This window comes from Diplodia corticola (assembly GCF_001883845.1).
Source record: "Diplodia corticola strain CBS 112549 chromosome Unknown scaffold3, whole genome shotgun sequence".
NCBI classification, from domain to species: domain Eukaryota; kingdom Fungi; phylum Ascomycota; class Dothideomycetes; order Botryosphaeriales; family Botryosphaeriaceae; genus Diplodia; species Diplodia corticola.
In genome coordinates, this window is record NW_017971482.1 from 63,722 (window position 1) to 84,130 (window position 20,409).

Consider the following 20,409-nt stretch of genomic DNA (forward strand, 5'->3'; position numbering starts at 1 on the left):
GTGGCTTGGCGAGCTAATGCCTTGGGGCGATCCGTGGAGCTTATCCGCTTACCTGAGTGACGTCTCGAAGCCCGACCGTCCCGTTGGCTCGTTCCTACCATCTAAAAAGAAGTCGGCCCCGGGGCGTCGGTCCCGCTTACACATCTTCTCAACCTCCCCCCTCCCCCATCCGCCCTTTCTGCGCCGCGTGGACTCCTTCGACCGCTCCGCTCCGTGCAGCGACAGCTTCAATGCACATCTCCGACGCTGCACAGTCGCCGCTGCTGTCCCCGAACGCGCCCTCCGACACCGCCGTCTTCGCAGGCTTTTTGGCGGCCGACTCCAACAGGCACCAGCCACTATGCGGTGATCCGGAGGGCTGGGGGCCAGTGAGCCGCTATCGCTGGGACCTGACGAGCTGTTTCCTCGACGTGTGGATAATGACGGTTGCCGTGTTGCTTGGACTCCTGGGCGGCGCCGCGGCGGTGTACTACCTTCTCCGCAAATGCACCCCGCAACCTGTGCGGAGGAATTGGCATTTCTATGCGAAGCTGGTGAGTTGACTGCCTTCCCTGCCAGAATCTGCCACAGCCCTTAGTCTAATCTCTATGTGTGCGCCTAGTCCCTCATCGTCGCTCTCGTTGCCACCCATGCCTTACAGGCTGCTCTGCAAATCAAATACTACAAGCACATCTGGGCCGGTGACTTCCGGTTCTGGACGACCGTCATCACCATCGTTTCGTTCGGCGTCGTTTTTTACATCCAGTACCTCGAGCACTACCGGTCGCGGAACTCCAATGGCGTCGTCTTGTTCTACTGGCTGCTCCTGCTCCTCGCCTACGGCGTCAAACTCCGGTCCCTCATCTCTCAGAATCTCTACAAGACGCACTTGGCATACTTTGCGACGTTTTGTGTGAGCGTGGGGCTGGCTTTGACCGAGTTCGTCCTCGAATGGTTGGTTCCAAAGCAGCTCAGCGCCTACGATGCGCTCGGCGACGAGGACGAGTGCCCGTATGAATATGCCGACATCTTCTCTGTTCTTACCTTTAGCTGGATGACGCCGATGATGAAGTACGGTTACAAGAACTTCTTGACGCAGGATGATCTATGGAATCTGAGGAAGCGGGACACTACAGAGGCCACCGTAGAGGTGTTCACGCACGTCTGGCAACACGAGCTGGACAAGAAGGGCCACCCTTCTCTGTGGATTGCGATGGGCAAGGCTTTTGGTGCCCCCTACCTGAGAGGTGCCATGATCAAATGCGGCAGCGATCTCCTAGCCTTCGTCCAGCCGCAGCTTCTCCGTCTGCTGATTAGGTTTGTCGATTCTTATCGGACAGATGATCCTGAACCGCCCATCCGCGGTGCAGCTATTGCTCTCGCAATGTTTGCTGTGTCCGTCACCCAGACGGCTTGTCTCCATCAGTACTTCCAGAGGGCTTTCGAGACTGGCATGCGTGTCAAATCTTCGCTTACTGCCGCGATTTATGGAAAGGCTCTGCGTCTCTCAAACGAGGGACGTGCGGCCAAGTCTACCGGCGATATTGTGAACTACATGGCCGTGGATACCCAGCGTCTTCAAGACCTGACGCAATTTGGTATTCAGCTTTGGTCCGCTCCTTTCCAGATCGTTCTTTGCATGCTCTCGCTCTACAAGCTTGTGGGATTGAGCATGTTGGCCGGTGTTGGCGCCATGATAATTATGATTCCCGTCAACGGTTTCATCGCCCGCATCATGAAGACTCTGCAGAAGAAGCAGATGAAAAATAAGGACGCCAGGACCAGGCTGATGACCGAAATCTTGAACAATATGAAGTCCATCAAGCTCTATGCGTGGACCACGGCATTCTTAAACAAGCTCAACTTCATCCGTAACGACCAGGAACTCAAAACTCTGAGGAAGATCGGCGCTGCCCAAGCATTCGCCAACTTTACTTGGTCGACGACTCCTTTCTTGGTGTCTTGCTCTACCTTCGCTGTTTTTGTCCTGACGAACGACCGACCGCTGACCACCGACATTGTTTTCCCGGCTTTGACGCTTTTCAACCTGTTGACGTTCCCTCTCTCAATCCTGCCCATGGTCATTACCTCCGTCATCGAAGCCAGCGTCGCTGTCGCGCGTCTCACCAGCTACTTGCTGGCCGAAGAACTTCAAAAGGATGCAGTCCTCCACGAGCCGCCGGTGGATGAAGATGGAGAAGAAAGTGTTCGGATTCGGGATGGCACTTTCACCTGGAACAAATCCGAGTCGAGACTTGCTCTGCAGGACATCAACTTCACTGCGAGGAGAGGAGAACTCACTTGCGTTGTTGGCCGTGTTGGAGCTGGAAAGTCGTCTTTCCTGCAAGCCATGCTCGGCGATCTCTGGAAAGTCAAGGGTATCGTTGTAGTGAAGGGTAAGACAGCGTATGTGGCACAGCAGTCGTGGGTCATGAACGCGTCTGTCAGGGAAAATATTGTCTTTGGTTACCGGTGGGACCCGCACTTCTATGATCGCACAGTCAAGGCTTGCGCACTCATAGATGACTTCGCATCCCTTCCCGACGGAGATCAGACAGAAGTCGGAGAGCGTGGTATTTCACTTTCTGGCGGCCAAAAGGCACGCTTGACGCTGGCCAGAGCTGTTTACGCCCGCGCTGATATCTACCTTCTTGACGATGTCCTTTCCGCCGTGGACCAGCACGTCGGCAGACACATCATCGATAATGTTTTAGGACCGCACGGTCTGCTCGCAAGTCGAACTCGTATTCTGGCCACCAACTCGATCCCCGTGCTCATGGAAGCGAATTACGTCCACCTTCTGCGCGATGGCAAGGTCATCGAGCATGGCACCTACGAACAACTGATGGCGATGAAGGGAGAAATTGCTAATCTTATCCGTACGGCACACAATGAAGACTCTGAGGACGATGGTGAGGTGGGAAGCAGTGACGAATCCGGAACGGTGTACGGCATCGGCACAGGATCCGACGAGCAGCTTGAGACGGAAGAGGCGCAGGAGGGTGTCGGGCAACTGGCTCCAATCCGGCCAGCCGGCGGCACGGGCCGCAAGCACACTGGTCTTGAGCTGCGTCGTGCTAGCACTGCAAGCTTCCGCGGCCCTCGTGGTAAGCTTACCGATGAAGAAGGTGCCGGCTTGAAGAGCAAGCAGACAAAGGAGTTTTCGGAACAGGGCAAGGTCAAATGGAGTGTCTACGCCGAGTATGCAAAGACCAGCAACCTGATCGCAGTCGCGATCTACATACTCACTCTCGTCGGTGCGCAAATGGCTCAAATTGGTATGTTGCGTCACTCTCATCGTGTTCATCGATCTTCAGCCGAGCCGTGCTAACAAGGGCTTAGGTGGTAGTGTCTGGTTGAAGCAGTGGTCTGAGGTCAACGGCGAGTACGGCAGTAACCGCAACGTGGGCAAATACATCGGCATCTATTTTGCTTTTGGGTTTGGCTCCGCTGCACTTGTAGTCGTTCAGACCCTCATCCTGTGGATCTTCTGCTCCATCGAGGTAAGTGGCCGCGGCTGGGTCCGTTTCTGGCGGAGAGATCGCGCAGCTGACATCTTGCCTGTAGGCATCCCGCAAGCTGCATGAGAGAATGGCTTTCGCAATCTTCAGATCGCCAATGAGCTTCTTCGAGACCACACCGGCAGGTCGTATCCTGAATCGGTTTTCCAGGTAAGTTGAGATTCCACGAATCTGCAAGCAGACGAAAGTGCACCGCCCGCATGCAAGTGGTGCGTTGCGAGCGGGGTTGCTGCACGCTGCACCACATGCACAGCCCAGACACATCCCAGATTTGTTTGCCGAATTCTCTGGCTTGCAGCTAACATTACCGGCAGTGACATCTATCGCGTGGACGAGGTTCTGGCGTCAGTCTAGCTGCCCAACAACAGGGGTCTTCCCGCCCGTACAACGTTGCTAACAAACGTCACAGGCGCACATTCAACATGCTCTTCGTCAATTCAGCAAGAGGTAAGCCTTCACATGCAACCGGCCTCTCGCTTCTCCATTCGGCTGACCGATCAACAGCTACGTTCACCCTTGCGGTCATCTCGGCGTCGACGCCCATCTTCATTGTGCTGATCATCCCGCTCGGGGGGCTGTACCTGTACATCCAGCGGTACTACTTGCGCACGTCGCGAGAGCTCAAGCGCTTGGACAGTGTTAGCAAGAGCCCCATCTACGCGCACTTCCAAGAGTCGCTCAGTGGAATTTCCACCATCCGTGCTTATCGGCAGCAGGGCCGCTTTGCCCAGGAAAATGAGTGGCGCGTGGACGCTAATCTGCGGGCCTACTTCCCCTCCATCAATGCAAACCGTTGGCTTGCGGTCCGGCTCGAGTTCATTGGCTCAATCATCATCCTGGCGTCCGCAGGCTTTGCCATCGTCTCTGTGTCAACGGGCAGCGGCCTGTCCGCCGGTATGGTGGGTTTGGCCATGTCTTACGCGTTGCAGATCACCCAATCACTCAACTGGATCGTCCGGCAGACTGTGGAGGTTGAGACCAATATCGTCTCTGTGGAACGTGTGTTGGAGTACGCTCGCTTGCCGAGCGAAGCGCCCGATATCATTTCCAAGAATAGGCCCCCGATCGCGTGGCCGTCCAACGGTGCGGTGAAGTTCAACGACTTCAGCACCAGATACAGGCCCGGTCTGGACTTGGTGCTGAAAAACATCAACCTGGACGTCAAGGCACGGGAGAAGATTGGCGTGGTCGGTCGCACGGGTGCAGGGAAGAGCTCGCTGACCCTGGCCCTCTTCCGCATCATTGAGCCGACGGACGGCTGTGTGAGCATCGACGACCTGAACACAAGCACGATTGGCCTGCTCGATCTGCGGCGCCGGCTTGCCATCATCCCGCAAGACGCGGCGCTGTTCGAGGGCACGGTTCGCGACAACCTGGACCCAGGCCACGTCCACGATGACACGGAGCTGTGGAGCGCACTCGACCACGCGCGGCTCAAGGAGTATGTGGCGAGCATGCCCGGCAGACTGGATGCACAGATACACGAGGGAGGGTCGAATCTCAGCCAGGGCCAGCGCCAGCTGGTGTCCCTGGCACGCGCGTTGCTCGCCCCGAGCAACATCCTGGTGCTGGATGAGGCGACGGTAAGTTGATGCGCTGTCATATCCCTTGAACAAGGGACGAGTCTCGGCTAACGGGGGGTTGCGGGAAAATGCAGGCCGCGGTCGATGTCGAGACGGATGCAATGCTTCAGACGACGCTGCGGAGCCCCGTTTTTAGCAACCGGACAATTATTACGATTGCGCACCGGATCAACACGATCCTGGATTCGGACCGGATCGTGGTGCTCGACAAGGGCGAGGTGGCCGAATTTGACACGCCGGCAGAGTTGGTGCGGCGCAAGGGTCTTTTCTACGAGCTGGTCAAGGAGGCGAACCTGTTGGGCGCGGTGGAGACGGTGACACCGCAGTGAGATGCTAAAAGCTGGCGCAGCCCGGCAGCCCGGTTTGCGGTTGGCGTGACGCAGGCGCGTCCGTCAAGCGAGCGCTGCTGATGGCCAACGGGCACTCGCTGCCGGCGGGCCAGGCCGCGCGGGGATGCGAGTGTGCCAGAGCCGGGCGGCAGGCACGGGGGCGGCGAATGGCTGTACGTAGGTGGTTAGGGTACCAAAAGCACTGATATGTCGAGGGCTGAGAAGGGAAAGTGGTGAGCAGGGGCGTATCGCGCTGCTGCATCAACGCGTGCAGGGCTCGACTCAGAGCGAGTGACTCGGCCAGTCGAGCGCGTCACGCCCGCGGGCCGCTGCTGGGCTTCCCCCAGCGCCCGTTTGACGCTGCTTGCACCTTTCGGGTGGGCAGAGGGGCCCCTTCTGGCTCGGCTGGCCGTTTCCGTTGCAGATAATTGCTTTTGGACGGCGGCTGGCGGGTGGAATCGAGACTCTGCCGGCCGCGCGACGTTTGCTTTTGCGGGCAAAAACAGGGTCCGGCTCAGACACCGCTCGCCCCGGCGCACGGCGGCCACGCAGCGGCGCACATTGTTTTTTGCGCGGAGGGCGGCCGGCGACTCCTAGGGCTGAGGGCCCTAGTAGACTCGATGGTTTGGTGCTAGTCGAGCGGGCGGCCCGGCGGCAGGCCAGGTACGCGAGCCGTGGCGGTCTGCTGTTCTGGGGCAAATTGGACGAAGGGGCAGCGGCTGGCGCTGGTAGTGCGCGGAGGGTGGGTGGTGGCAGAGCGTGCATCAACGGCCGGCCGTCTTGCGCGGAAGCAGTCGAGCGGTCCGGCGCACAGAGTCACGCTAGCGCGCAGGCCCTGTGGGCGAGTGAGATCGCGCGGGCACTACGATCTCGAGAGCTGCGTGTCTATCTCGATGCGATGGGTCTCATCAGATCTGCCGCCGCCGCGCGAGATTCATTGTTCTTTCCCTTCCCCGGTCGGTGGAGTTCTGCGGCCAGGTGTCGCAAGACGCAATCGGCGGCAGCGGAAGCGCGTCCCGATGATCTCCGCCTGGCTCCCCTGTGCCCCCGGCCTCTCCGCAGCATCGCCGCCCGCCGCGATCGCGCGCTGACGCCTCCGAGCGGGCTGTCCTCGACGGCACCAGAGCGTTGCCAAGGCCAGGGTTCGCCGGGTTTCATCATTCTGCGTGCGCGCCCACACACACCGCTGGCGGCCGGCAATCTCTCAGGCGCGAGATCGATGCTCGCTCGCATGCGGCGCCGACCCGCCCCGGCTGCGGCCCCAGCGGCCACCTCTTGCCCGCGCGCCCGCTCCCCACAGGGCCTGGCAATTTTCTTTCGTTTTGTAGCACCGCGTACGCACGCTGCCTCGCCTCGTCTGCGCTCGCCCGGGGGGTGCCGCGGCGCGGGGGGGCGCTGGCCGCTGGAAGGGCGGATGGCATGGTCGTGTCCCGCGGCCTTCTTATACCAGCCCGGCGCCGGCCAGGCTGTGTGCGAGGAGCTCCCCCGAACGTCGCCAATCGTCTCGTCTGTTTCATCGCGCCTCTCATCGATCTCGTTGTGTCGCGCGGCCCAGTGTTCCGCCAATAATCGCCCACGTGCAGCACCATCTCACTTCCCAGCGCTCCGTCTCGCGGCCTTAGCACCGCGCCCGCTCGCCCTCCCCGCCAGATCAGCTGCCACGCGCCTGTGGTCGTACCAGGAGCAGCCGCGCTCTCCGATCGCCCGCGCGCCGCTCCGGATAGGCCGCTGCTGCCGGCCAGTGTGTGCCAGTGTGTGCCAGTGTGCCCCCCCAGGGTGCCGCAGCGTGCCGCAGTGTGCCGCAGTGTGCCAGCACTGCTCTCAGGCTGGTGGCGATCCAGCACCGTCCGCATCCATTTCTCTCCGCAGACTCCGCGCTCGCCCTCAGCGCTTGATTGCCCACGATCTGCCGCCAAGCGACGACCGCTGCTAGTACTCCCGTCGCGGCCAGGCACGGGACGCTACGCTTCTCAGGTAGGCCGGTCCTCATCAATTGCAGCCGCATCTGCGCGCCGATAAGGCGGCCGGTATTTAAGTTGGGCGCTGCTTCCGAGCCGTTTCTTGTCCCCTCCTCCAGGCACTCCCGCCCGCCGTCCCGTCAACCATGTTTCCGTCTTGACCAGCGATAGCGCCCGCGACTAACACCTGCGATGCCAGAACCCGCGGCCTCGGTGCATGCGACGAGTCGCGGAGAACGCGCACTGTTTGGGCTTAGAGCACGCTCGTGCTGAGCTGGCTTGCATCGCCGACCCGCTTAACAACAAGCCCTCGACCTCTTGCGCCGCTCCGCTACGATGGTCCAGTACCCGGCCGAGTGCAGGCTGGCGCCTGCCGGAAGCGCAAAATGGCACCCGCAGCCCAGCTCCAAGACAAAGCTCGATGCCACACCTCCAGCAGCAGCAGCGAGCAGGATGAGCTCCCAGAGCGTTAGCTCTCAACAACCGCGAACGGCGCCCGTGCGTATCAGCCCTCACCAATACCCCGCATTTCCCATCCAGCCAGCCAGCCAGCCAGCCAGCCAGCCAGCCAACGGCCCCGCTAACCCTAATCGCTAGGCCCCATCGCCGTCGCACGCCCTCACCCATGCCCTCCGCCGCGACTGCAACATCGCCGCCCACGCCTTTGTCGTCGTCGGACTTGACGAGAGGGGCGACGCCTTCGTCTTTCCCTCCGACAAGTTTGACGACCTCCGCCCGCAGCTGGCCCGCACGCCGCAGTGGCGCGACCTTGTCTCGCACGTTGAGAGCCTGCCGCCCCAGTTTGTCCGCGGTGGCCCGCAGGTCTACGGTTTGTGTCCCGCACGAGCCGCCGAAGCCGGCCGCACAGATGACGAGCCCTTGCTGACCGTGCCGCAGCCAGCGACGAGCCTGCACCGCCGGAGTGGGTCGAAGACGCGAGTCAAGTGACGACCGACTCCGATGAAAGCCGCCATGCGAGTTTCTCGCAGCCCAATCAGCGCGTGCGTAGTCAAGAAAAGTCCAAGGTCAAGATCAAGAGCCCGGCTGCCGAGCCCCTCCGCTCGCGCAAGCGCCAGCGCTCCACCTCGCGCAACCAGAGTCTCGCCGAGGATGACGATGACGAAAACGAGGACTGGTCCGATGCCGTCGGTGCCGACATTGAGCCTGAAGAGCAGCAAGTCGTGCGCTTTCCCATTGATGATCGCTCTCAGGTGCTCGACATCCTAGGCCGTCGCCTGGATCAAATGCAACAGCTTGCGTGCAAGGTCATTCTCAAGGCATGGATCAGGGCGATTGAACCCAAAAAGCAATCCAACTATCCTTATGTCGGCAGCGACAAGAAGAAGAGGCAGGATCCGGAGAAGAACACCCAGAAGAAGCGCTCCAAACCCAAGGACGGCCCAGCTGCTCCCCCGTGGTGGCCGACGACCCACGAAGATTGGTGGAAGTCGATGCCGCATCCCGAGTGTGGAACGATGGATGAAGTCCGGCACAAGGAGCCTGACCATCTTAGGAAACCCGGTAAGCGACGATAAGCGGGCGCCTTCCATGTTGTGCCACTGAGGCTAATGCAAGAGGACAGAACGCCTCGTCCTTGGTGTCCACATCCTGTTACACCAAGCCCAGAAGGAGGGCGGCATTGAACTCTTGGAGCACTCCACCAAGGACTGTGTCCTGCAGTTCGATCAAGACAACCACAATGGCGACGACCGAAAGGGAAAACGCGATCTGTTCTTGAACGACATCTACATGCTTGCGCAGAACTGGTCTGACTTCGTGACGGGCGGCGTTGGTGAGTTGACTGATTGTTGTGTTGCGAACCTGCCTGGAAAGCTAATGGTTCATGTCAGACGGTGACACCATGGTCAGCATGAAGTGCTACCCCAAGCACGCTCTCCAAAACAAGAAAGCCAGTACCGGTTCCTCGCGCAAACGACAGCGCCAGGATTCGTCTGTCGATACTCAAGAGGTTCAGGAAGTCCAAAAGTCGCACCACGGTCAGGAGCAAGAAGACTTGGTCCAATCGACGAGGGCTTTGGAGATTGAGAACCAAGGTTGGGACTACTCTCACCCCAACGGCCTTCCGGACCCAACGCCGCAGCAAGTGAACAGCTTTTTCCCGGCGAGCAGCAACGAATTCCGGGGCTATGTGCCGCCAGTCGGAAAACCCTTTTCCGATGCAAGCGATTTGCAACCTGCGTACCAGCAGGCGTCCATGATGCCTCCACAGATGTACGACGACAGATATGGCTTTGATGCGAAGCAACCTTCGAACTACGTAGACAACCCTACCTACCCAATGAGTCGGGATCCAAGCTACGTCAGTCAGCCCTCGAATTACAATGATTGGCGAACAGTCCAGTCCAATCCATCCTTCTCTCCCTCGTCGACGGCCTCGCTGGCACAAAGCTCGAACACCTCCTATGCCACCCCATCCAGCACGAACTTCCCCGGTGCCGTCAACTTTTCGTTTGGCAACAACCCTCAACTCTCGCCCCAACACAACTACAGCCCGGGTCCTCAGGTTGGCAGCATGTCGGCAGCATCTCCTGCCATGGGTCAGCCCATGCCCGTATCAGGGGCCATGCCCGTAATGCCCGGGATACGGAGTCAGTCGAGTACCTACGACGAGCCGCCGTACAGCAACACGTTTCGCACCGGGTCTTTGAGTCATCCGAACATACAGTACAGCATGAACGGCTCTTACCATGGGTAGGCGTTACGTTGATACTGAAAGGTTCAACTCAACCACAGGCTTTCTATCTTCAGCTCGGAACTCCTTTTGATTCGGCCTCTCCCTCGCACGACGGGTCCCGTGTTTGACGAAGTTCACGACAGCGTTTCCTCGAATGACCTGTATAATTATTACGACGACATGACCGATTAGCAAGGACGTCCAGCGTTCGCGATTACTCGGCATTGGCCTAGGGTCGCCTCCTTGGACTAACTACGACTACGACTTTTGGGCAAAGGTTCTACATTAGCGTATTTCTGATCTAGGTCTTTGGGTGGAAAACTCTGAACAAGTTTTACTGTTCTGCGAAAAGCTGCCAGCAGCTCGTTCCGCGGCTGCCGTTTTCTCCTTTCTTTGGGAATACTTGTGCTATTTCGGATAAGCGTAGGAGTTGGTGGGACGGCTCGGGCCTACTGCTGGATTACTAGATCCGCACCGCATGGTCGCACATTCGCATCAGGGTTGCGCAAGCAAACTGTTCGCTAACTGGTTTAAAATTGCGTTCGTCTTTGTTTTTATCTGACATCTTCTCTCTGGGAAACTATGGGTACCTCTGTCGGAGAGGAGTCTTGGGGTAAAAAAATTGTTTCTTGGTCGCACAGTTGCTTCTATTCCCGGCACGATCTTGTTTCTCGGATGAATCTCACTTTCTTGTCTTCTTCGTACTTCTGTCCAGCGTTCGAGCGAGCTTCTGAGCTTTGGTTTGGAGTTTTGAAAGTGGCGCAGACGAGCACGGGATTGACGGTGTGTGTGTGGTATGGGCTTCGATCTGGGACCATCAACACTGGTAGATGTGGTGCTACAGTGACAACAGGGCGTCGCGGTGCTTAATATCAATTTCGGACTTCTTACCCATCAAAAATCTGAGCACCATGAGCACTTTGGCGGCGAGCTGTGATACTGAACGAATACCGTGCGTAGCCGTTATGCGATTTGTGCAGGGGGGCTGATACAAGATAGTGTTGAGATTTGTAGAGCACAAAGCTTGAAGGGACACTAGGAATAAGAGTCAAGATATGGACCGCCCAACCAACCGTTTCGGACTTGCCTGTTAATCAATATCTTCACACCACGCAAAGTAGACGCGTGCAGACAAGTCTAGAATGCAAAATTAATGATTGCAAAAAAATAAAAAATAAAATAGAAATAGACAAAGTGAATGACATACGTTCAGCCATGCCAATCTATCACGAACGCTGCTCAGCATGTGACGTGGCAACTTTGTGTCAATAGAGAATTTATGAGGGACACGAGCTGAAGTGAAGTAAGGCAGCGATTGTTCCCCAATAAGGAAAATGTGGCTGGGCCCGCGGAGTTGATGCTTGGCGGGGGCGTCCAAGCTCAGAGCTTCGCGTCGCCTTTTACCTCCACCCGGTCGCGACAAAGCGCCGCACCCGCGCTCAACACACCGTTTCCGGCTCGGGCCCCCCTCTGCCACACATCACACCGTGCAGCTACATTCGATATCGCGCCGCTCCCGATGAGCAAGACCGACCGTTGAGGAGGAACACGACCCTGCCGACCGCCATGTCAGCGCGCGGAGGTGAGCGCGGCCGCGCGAAGCCTACCCGCTCGAGGACCTTCACCCGCGGCGGAGCGCACAACGCCAACCGCAACGGCTCCGCCACTGCCAGCGATAGCGACGGGAGCAACGGCCATAGCTTCCGCGGCGGTCGCGGTCGCGGTGCTGCGAGGGGCACATCGACCAGAGGCGCACCCACCGGCCCCCGTCAGAAGCAAACATTTGGAGGCCCGCAGGCGCGTCGCCCGAGCAATTCGACCTCACAGGCCAACGGCTTTCAGCCGGCTTCGACCGCAGGACTTCCATGGCCTCAGCGCTACGAAACAGTATGTTGACTTCTCCTCCCCTCACTCTGCCCCTCCCGCCGGGCCAAAAGAAAGAAGAACTAGAATGACTCTATCCCTTTCGCACCGTAGCTCAAGTCGAACCGCGCTCTCGAACGGAAGCACGCGATCGCGAATGGATTGATCCAGGACCCTGATAAGCCGCGCCGCTTGGAAGATGCCATCACCATCGTTGGGACCTGCCCGGACATGTGCGCGGAGTATGAGAGGGTGGAACGCGTGGTTCAAAAGGATGTGTGGGAGATGGAATTGGTATGATCCGCGGCTCGTTTGGACGGCTGAGGCAGGTCCTGACCGTCCTCTGTAGGAACCCGGCACAAAAGAGCCTTCGGAAGCCCGCATGATCAAGAAGTTTCGACGCGCCGCTGCTGGCCTGGAAGAGCAGCTTCCCTCCGACCTAAGGCCTCCGACCACACTCTCGAAAACGTGCGATTACCTTTTCAACGTCATTCTCTCTGAGCACGATCTCGGGAAGGCGCACAAGTTCCTCTGGGACCGGACTCGCGCCGTGCGGAACGACTTTACTATTCAACAATGCACGAAGACCCCCGATATCAGGATACAGATCGATTGCTTCGAGCGCATTGCCCGCTTCCACATTCTCTCCCTACATCAGATGGCTCTGCCAAAGGAAGAGGTACCTTCGTCATACGATAGGCACCAGGACCGCGAGCAGCTCGACAAGACGCTTCTTACCCTCATAACCCTTTATGACGAGAACCGGGCGCGATACCGTTCCCCCAACGAGCCCGAGTTCCGCGCCTACAGCATCCTGTTCCAAATGGAAGCCATAGTCCCGGATATTGAGGATAGACTGCAATCATGGCCGGCGGACATAATCAAGAACCCCCGCGTACAGACAGCACTGAGGATTTACACCTCAGCAACGGACACTTCCCAGGACCTGGGTCCCCTAAACCCCAGGATCAGCCACCCCATCGGCCAGTCAAATGCGGGAAGGTTCTTTAACATTATCAAGTCAAGTCAGGTTTCCTATCTCATGGCCTGCGTGGCTGAATTGGTCTTCAACATGGTTAGAAGGTCCATGCTCAACAAAATCTGGACAGCCTACCGGATGGGGGGTGAGAGAAAAGTCGAAGACTGGAATCTGGAGGAGATCGCGAGAGTCATGCACTTGGATGACTATGAAGAAGCGCGAGAGTTTTGCGAGGCATACGATTTCTCCATCAAGGAGAAGGAAGATGGAACCGAGTTTATCGACCTTACCTCTGTTCCCGGCAAGGTTTTCCCGTCGGCCAGCCCGAATTTGAGGAAGCAGTTTCGTTCTGAGATGGTGGTGGAAGCCAAACGATTTAACAGGACGTATTCTGCCATCGTCAGTGGCATGACGGTCAAGCAAGCAAAGGAGCGTGGAATGATTGAAGAGATTGATGTCAATGCGGCTCAACCCTCGCTCTTTGTCAATCAGGATTCCGAATCCGACACGGACACAATGACTACTTCTGGCTCATCCTTCAATAAACCCACAAATCCATTTGCCGCAGCAGCTGCCGCAGCGCCCAAAAATACTCTCACCCAAGCTGCACCTGGCTTCGGCGCACCGGCTGCTCCATCAGCATTTGGAAAGCCTGCCACTCCAGCTCCAGCTACATCCTTTGGGGGGTTTGGCACTCCTTCCAGCCAAGGTTCGATGCAGTCCACACCAAGCTCTCTTGTTTCCAATCCATTCTCACCGTTTTCAGCAGCTTCTACTCCGACAACCGCTGTGCCCAGCCTCAGTGAAACTTCCTCGCCTTTCCAGTCAGGCGTGTTATCCGCGGCACCATCTCCTTTCGCGAAGCCTGCATCTGCGGCTGCGGCATCAAACACTTTTGCTGCTCAATCATCCCCGTTCCAGCTTGGTGCTCAGCCGACACCCTTTTCGGCTTTCGGTCAGCCAGCACAAGCTCAGAAATCGACGACGCCGACCAGCTCGTTCGAGCACCCTAGCGATACGCCGCCAGGCTCGCCACCAAAACGCCCGGCGTTCTCAGGTCAGACATCCTCAGGCCAGACGTCATTGGCTCTCACTACGACACCCCCTCTCTTCCCAACAGCGACGGCTCCCTCGGGGCTGGGCAAGCAGCCGCTGTCTACTCAGAGCAGCACCTTCGGTTTTCCACCCGTAGACTCAAATTCGGAGGCTACTAAGGAAAACCAACCGCCTAGCAGCATTTTTGGCTTCCCGCCCGTTGCTACGAAGAGCTCTGTCCCGGGGAATACGGCTACTGCTACACCGGCAGGCAGCCCCTTCCCTTCTTTTACTCCTGCCACGGCAAAGTCTGACGAGAACAAGAACTCATTTGGTTCCACTCCGTCTCGAGTTTCAGACACATCGCCCGCTAATTTCTTCATCAAGCCTGGTCAGAATCAAGCGCCTTCTGCGCTGGCTCAAGATCAGGCGCCAAGCTCCGCGCTTGCACCTTCCTTTCCTCCCACAAACCCCTCTGCCTCATTGAACTTCGATCCTCAGACTCCAAGACCTTCACTTGGAGCTTTCAACCCCTCCAAATTTTCTACGCCAACCTCTACCGTCGAGCCTATCTCAAAACCATCAGCGCCGTTCTCGCTTGGGAACACCACAAGTACTACCCCCGCTCAACCTCCCCAGCCCTCAGAGTTCAACCCAGCTCCTACTTTTACCCCTGCGACGCCAAGCTTCACGCCACCAACAAGCTTCACGCCACCAACAAGCTTCGCTCCTGCGCCGCCTATAACACAAGCTTCGAAGGCGCCTCCCGCTCAACCTCAGCCAGATCCTTTGGCCCTTGCTAGAGATAAGGCCCGTAAGGAGAGACAGGCAGGTCTAGCCATTGACAGGATCACCGAGAATCTTGTCATGCAGCCTAAAGTCGGCCTACTCAGTCAGTTCGTTGAGCACATGGCACACAATGTGATCATAGATGCCATGAAAGAATTCGAAGAAGAGAAGAACCGGAAGGTTGCTGATGAATTCCGCGCGAGAAGTCTTGCATTCAAGTATGGCCAGAAGTGGAGAAGCATTTGGTGGTCAGAAAAGCTCAGGCGCCGCGGACGTGAGCGAAGGAAAGCTCGTCGCGACGCGCTGAACGCTGCTGCCTCTCGACGGGGTCCCGCAGGGATCGAGAACGATGTTCAAGACTTCAAGAGTACGATGGGCGCAAGCATGAGGAGGTTGGCTGCTAGCAACGGCTCGCGCGGTAATGGACACTTCCGTGGCTCCTTCAGCTCCAGCATTGGAGTGCACGACATTCTCGACCGGGATATGCGGCGCCCTACTAGCTCGCAGAATCAGTCGTACATGATGTCTGGAGCTTTGCCAAGCAATGGCAGTCGTCGCAGCAGCATGCTGTCTGATGCTCTTGGACCCAACAGAGACGAGTTTCGCGTCTCGAAGTCTAAGAAAGCTCCTCTACAGCCGCCTCAACTTCTCCGGCACCGCGCGCGATTTCTGTCTGGGGATCCTCTTATTCCAAAAGAAAGCAGCTACACCGGTCGCATCAGCACCACTCAGACAGACTACTTCAGGCTCAGAGCACTCGGTATCAGCTACGAGGACGTGCATGGTGATAGGCGGGGCCGGAAGCGGTACCGGGAGTTCGATGACGACGAGGAAGCCATCCTCTCTGATGGCGATAGCGAATCAGTGACTCCTCCCGAAAGGAAGAGGAGAGTTGGGATGGGGACCCGAGACTATCGACTCAGTCAAAGCCGCACCTCGGTAGGCGAAAACCGGGAGACAGAAACAGTCACCAGTGCACCGAGCACCATCAACAATGAGGGCCACGATGAGGATCTTCGGGATCCTACCATTGCTAAGGCACGCGCACTTCAGAAATCCATGTCTGAGTCTATCGACTACTATCGAAACATTCGAGAGCAGATCGAGAGGGAAAGGTCAGAGTCAGTTCAAAACTCAACCGTGGATCCTCTTGCTCGATCGTACAGCAACTTCCGCGCATCCGCATTTCCTGGAGCGCGGCCAGCATCTACTGAACTTCCCAAGTACTGGAGCCGGGAGAGCAAGTTCCTGCCTCGCTCGGAATACGGTGGAGCTCGTTGGCTGGCGAGCACAGATAAGGGCAAGGGAAAGGCTTTCGAAGCCCCTACTGACGGAAAGTTATCCAACTTCCGTCATCAGGTACCTGCTTCTCAACCGGTCAATAGCGCTACGCCTTCTTTGCAGTCGTTCACCTCGGTTGTTCCGGACAGCAACCCATTCATTTCCACGCAATCTTCCAAGAACCCTACAACGAACGGAACAGGAACGCAAGACAACGAGATTACAATACTCTCATCTGACGACGAAGCTGACGTAAAGGAAAGTCAGGCCCCTGTCAAGATGGAAACAGCCTCGGCCAACGTAGACGACGATGACCATGTGATGGAAGTTGACCACGCCGGGGAATCTCTGTCTGTCGTCGAAGATCTTGAAAGTCAGTATTGCCAGCATGGAGAGTTTGACAGCCATTTCGAGGACCCGTATCAGTATGCTCAGCCTCTCGAAACCACTGAGATGGATGAAGATGAGATTGACCCGGCGCTTCTGGATGAGGAAGAAGACGGAGAGGAACGGAATGGCGAGGAAGCGGAGGAGGGTAACGATGATGATGAGGACGACGATGAGGCGGATGAGGCGGATGAGGAGGAAGAAGACGAAGAAGGAATGACTGACGAGGATGAAGATCTCTATGATGAGGAAGAGACAGGGAGCGAGGAGGACAGCGAGGAACGTGGTGTCACACCAAGTGGCAAGTACCAGGACAAGGGCAACAGTTTTGAAGACGCGATCGAGCTGTGACGACAGCAACGGCTTTCAAGTCAAATTTCTCAGCCGCTTGATCCTCTCTTCTTAGTTCATGGCAATTCCGACACCGTGGGCAAGGCGAAAACTCTTCTTCATCGACAGACAGTTGCCTGAGAGGCCGTGGCCCGCCCAAACCGTAGCGGCTCTCATCCAATGGTCGTTTTCACACCATGTACAGCGGACAAGCGGTATCGCGAACAGGATCATCAATTCGGGTTTTCACAATGCGTCAACGTCGATGGGTTTCCTTTTCAAGGGCTTGAAAACATTGCCGGGGGAGAATGTCGTAACTCTGACATGCATAGCGATTTGGCGTTTGTCTCCTTTCTCACTCACACATGGCTTCTCTGGCTACTGGTTTGAGCGGCTGGCTTGCGTTTATGAAGGCGTGAGAAGGATGGGAATGTGGAGTTTTGAAGACTCACAAGGAGCGTGGTCCCTTTAACTATTGCCGCTGCAATACATGAATTGGACGAATTTCGAAGTAGCCAGCTTCAATGGAGATATAAACAACATGGCTTGCAATTGGGATGGTTATATCCTAGTGTGGTGCAGCTGAATACCAGAACGATCGAGTGCCTGTCTTCCACGCCATTGTGCAGTCGGCATTCATGCCGACAAAGCGATGAGCTATGGATGGCGGGATCGTGACCGAGATCACGAACGCTTTGGTTTTCGTTCGCACCAATCGACGTCGGTGAAACGCTGGCGGCCATTACGCCGCTATAGTTCTTAGAGCGAATGGCTTGCCAGTTTTACCCCTGTTTCATGTTCAGTGATAGCGTAGTGCAGATGGTTTGCAAGATGCGAGGATAGGACCAGAAGTTGTGGAAGATTGAAAAAAAGGAGAGGATCACGCAGACATATGGAAAGGCGAGATGATGTCTCTAAAATAGAGACGCGACTCTGTGGGCTCGTTCCCGGTAATTGAGGGAGCTCCCATTTATAACGCTGGCACGTGATAGCGAGGCGCCGCAGGGTCCCTTTCCAGCTCATTGCAGTGGCTGAAGCCATGTGCGCGGCCCATGATCGCCGCGCACGCCCTCGTTCCCGCTCCGCACCGACGCGTATGCCCAGAATCTAGTTCGTATGGACGCTGGGCGCCATGCTCATTGGTTAGCTGAAGCTCGAATCCCCTAAATCATGGGCTCCCTACGAATATTTCTCCTACCTCTTGATCGCTCAGCATCTCCCTTCTCAGTACAGGAATCCATCATGGAGCGCCTGATACCATCCTCTCCCCCAGGTTCCTTTGTGCGCGGCAACATGATGCGTCAGAAGTCATGGCTCCTGTGGTCACTCTACCTTTCTTTGGCTCTTTGGACAGGTGCATTAATACAAGCGTTGTTGTGCTCTAACAACCATGCTGACCATTTTTGTTCCAGGATTCGCTTTGATGTGGCTCTTCTTCCCCTCTCCCATGCCCGAGGACGACTACGTCACCCTCCCCTCCAGACAGATCAACCAACACAAGGAACTGATCCGTATCTACGAGCACGTACACCTCCACTCCACGACCTTCTCCCAAACACTCCAACTAACGCCCCACCAACAGAACCGCCCGCTTCTTCCCTCCCACCTCCCCCTCCTCCTCCAGCGCCAGCAGTAGTACACCAAGAGACCACCACCACCCCCCGGCCAACTTCGCCCTCACCTTCCGCATCGACTCCACCCGCCAATACCTCATCATCAACGACCAGCAGCCCATCTCCATCCGCAACACCGACCCCAGCCGCCGCTTCTCCTCGCCCATCTCCATCGCCGACGTCCCCGTCGGCGACCCCGCGCCGGCGCCGCCCTCAGCAGCACCGGCCCGTTCTGCAATATTGACGTCGTTCCTCCGGACCTTCCCCTTCCCGCCCTGGTTCCTCCCCGCCGACGCCACCCTCCTCGCGTGGTCGCTCCGGCCCGCATCCGCAACAGCCGGAACCACGACCGCGACCATCAAGCTCCGCGCGTCCTGGAGCGCCGCCACGGACCCCGACGGCTTCGGCGGGCCGATGGAGATTTGGCCGGATGGTGAGAGTTGGTACGGTACTGGCGGTACTGGTAATGGTGGTGAAGCCGTCGTCAATGGCGTCAATGATGATCATCATGTTGATGGATCAGGAGGAGGAGCAGGTGGATCAGGATCAGGAGCAGCAAGTGCGGGTCCGCCCCGCGGCGTGCGCCCCCTGCTCACGGTGACGCTGGTGCGCAGCCAGATCCCCGGCAACGACCTCATCGTGGGCGCGCCGCCGCTGAGCGTCAGTCCGTCGGCGACGCTGGCGGCGAGGCGGGCGGCGCTGCCGTGGGTGTTTCCGGCGTGGGTGGTGGGGGCGAGGGTTGTGGGGTGGTGGTGCGGTGGGCGAGGTGGAGGTGCAGGTGGTAGTGGAGGAGGAGGAGTGGGTTTGGCGGCGGCGATGGTCGTCGTGGCTGTCGTGGTGGTGGTGCTTTGGTCGGCTCGACGACGGGCGTTGATCGCGGATCAAGGGGTCGGGAAAGCGGGTGGTGGTGCGGGCAGGAGGGATTGGCGCGGGAGGAGCGGGGAGGGCAGGATGCGGAGCAAAAATCAGTCGGTGGATCTGTCGGCAAATGGGGGTGGGGGATGGCTAGGGGAGGAGCGGAGTGGGTGGTGATGGGTTGGGTGGTGTTTGGGCGTTTCTTGGATTTGAAATCACTTGCCTGCGTGAAAGGCTCAGGGCAATGGTCCACTGCAAGACCTGCAGCCGGAGAAGTATTTAGTGAAGAAAAGTAAGTCCTTGGGAACTGGAAGGCTGAAAAAGCAGCAGCCTTGGCGTGCCTGTTTCTTTCCGCACACCATTCAAAAGTAAAGATTCAATCCTCTTTGCATTCATGCTTCGCCATGGAACGACGTGACCTTTAGGATCATTATGTAGGATGAAGAATAGAGAAAACACAATGCCAGTTTGAACTCCTCAGCTCAACACTGCGCCTCTAGCGTGAGACCAACAACCTTCACAACTCATCACCACTGCAGGGAACCATGGTCCACTTATGCTCTGAGCGCTCCTCGCTCGATAAGGTAGGTCTCTCCAAGACAATTCTGGCATCCTTCTTTATGCCATCGGATGAGCAACATCAGACCGCACTCGGTGCCGAATATGTCGTGGGGGCAGGCTGAGGATGGGCCGTTTGTGATGAATTGGTGTGTACCGCATCATGCTTCAAATGCTTTTTCGCGAGTACACAAATTAGGTACTAAAAATTTCTTCATGTCAGCATGAACAATTGAAAGGTGGAAGGGCGGGAAGTGCACTTACGATCAATGTGCCCCAGAAGGCAAGCCCTACGAGGCCGCCGATCGTCAAAATAGCGATAAGCGCACCATCGAGACCAGAGTTTTCTTCTGCCATGACCAAGTTTGGGAAGACAGCGATCAGGATAGAAAGAGCGGCGAACAGGAGGGTATTTTGGTTATGCATGTTGGATATGCGGTGGATGCGGTACTCTCGTTACGGCTTTGGAAGGGCCTGATGGCTGTGGCGTCTGGCCGGCGAGCAGAGAGCTCGGTCAGAAGATGTTGCCGGAGCTGGTGGTTGAGACGGTGTGCAAAGCGAAGCGCGTGATGATGAGTGAAGCTGAACGAGAAGACCGCTATGCCGGCAGTATGGATGCAGATGAAGATGATGGAGAGAGAGAGAGAGAGAGAG

General features: G+C 57.3%; 4 protein-coding genes across 4 annotated transcripts; all 4 read left to right on the forward strand.

The window, feature by feature from the left end:
* Positions 1–230: 230 nt before the first annotated feature.
* BKCO1_300022 (abc metal ion transporter) lies at positions 231–5,412 on the forward strand (the record flags this gene model as incomplete). The annotated part of the gene is made up of 8 exons (XM_020274119.1): positions 231–533; positions 602–3,257; positions 3,322–3,482; positions 3,547–3,650; positions 3,815–3,844; positions 3,910–3,947; positions 4,005–5,083; positions 5,158–5,412. 8 exons carry the CDS (start codon positions 231–233, stop codon positions 5,410–5,412), a joined length of 4,626 nt encoding a protein of 1,541 aa, XP_020134583.1.
* Positions 5,413–7,706: 2,294 nt separating this feature from the next.
* Positions 7,707–10,257, forward strand: BKCO1_300023 (ydr124wp-like protein; the record flags this gene model as incomplete). The annotated part of the gene is made up of 6 exons (XM_020274130.1): positions 7,707–7,868; positions 7,968–8,199; positions 8,268–8,891; positions 8,953–9,162; positions 9,221–10,082; positions 10,140–10,257. 6 exons carry the CDS (start codon positions 7,707–7,709, stop codon positions 10,255–10,257), a joined length of 2,208 nt encoding a protein of 735 aa, XP_020134582.1.
* A 1,374-nt stretch (positions 10,258–11,631) lies between these two features.
* Positions 11,632–16,750, forward strand: BKCO1_300024 (leucine permease transcriptional regulator; the record flags this gene model as incomplete). The annotated part of the gene is made up of 3 exons (XM_020274141.1): positions 11,632–11,952; positions 12,043–12,222; positions 12,278–16,750. The coding sequence occupies 3 exons, from the start codon at positions 11,632–11,634 to the stop codon at positions 16,748–16,750; spliced, it is 4,974 nt and encodes a 1,657-aa protein (XP_020134577.1).
* A 1,289-nt stretch (positions 16,751–18,039) lies between these two features.
* Positions 18,040–19,374, forward strand: BKCO1_300025 (uncharacterized protein; the record flags this gene model as incomplete). Its single annotated transcript, XM_020274152.1, has 3 exons — positions 18,040–18,083; positions 18,142–18,240; positions 18,312–19,374. 3 exons carry the CDS (start codon positions 18,040–18,042, stop codon positions 19,372–19,374), a joined length of 1,206 nt encoding a protein of 401 aa, XP_020134576.1.
* Between the last annotated feature and the right edge of the window lie 1,035 nt (positions 19,375–20,409).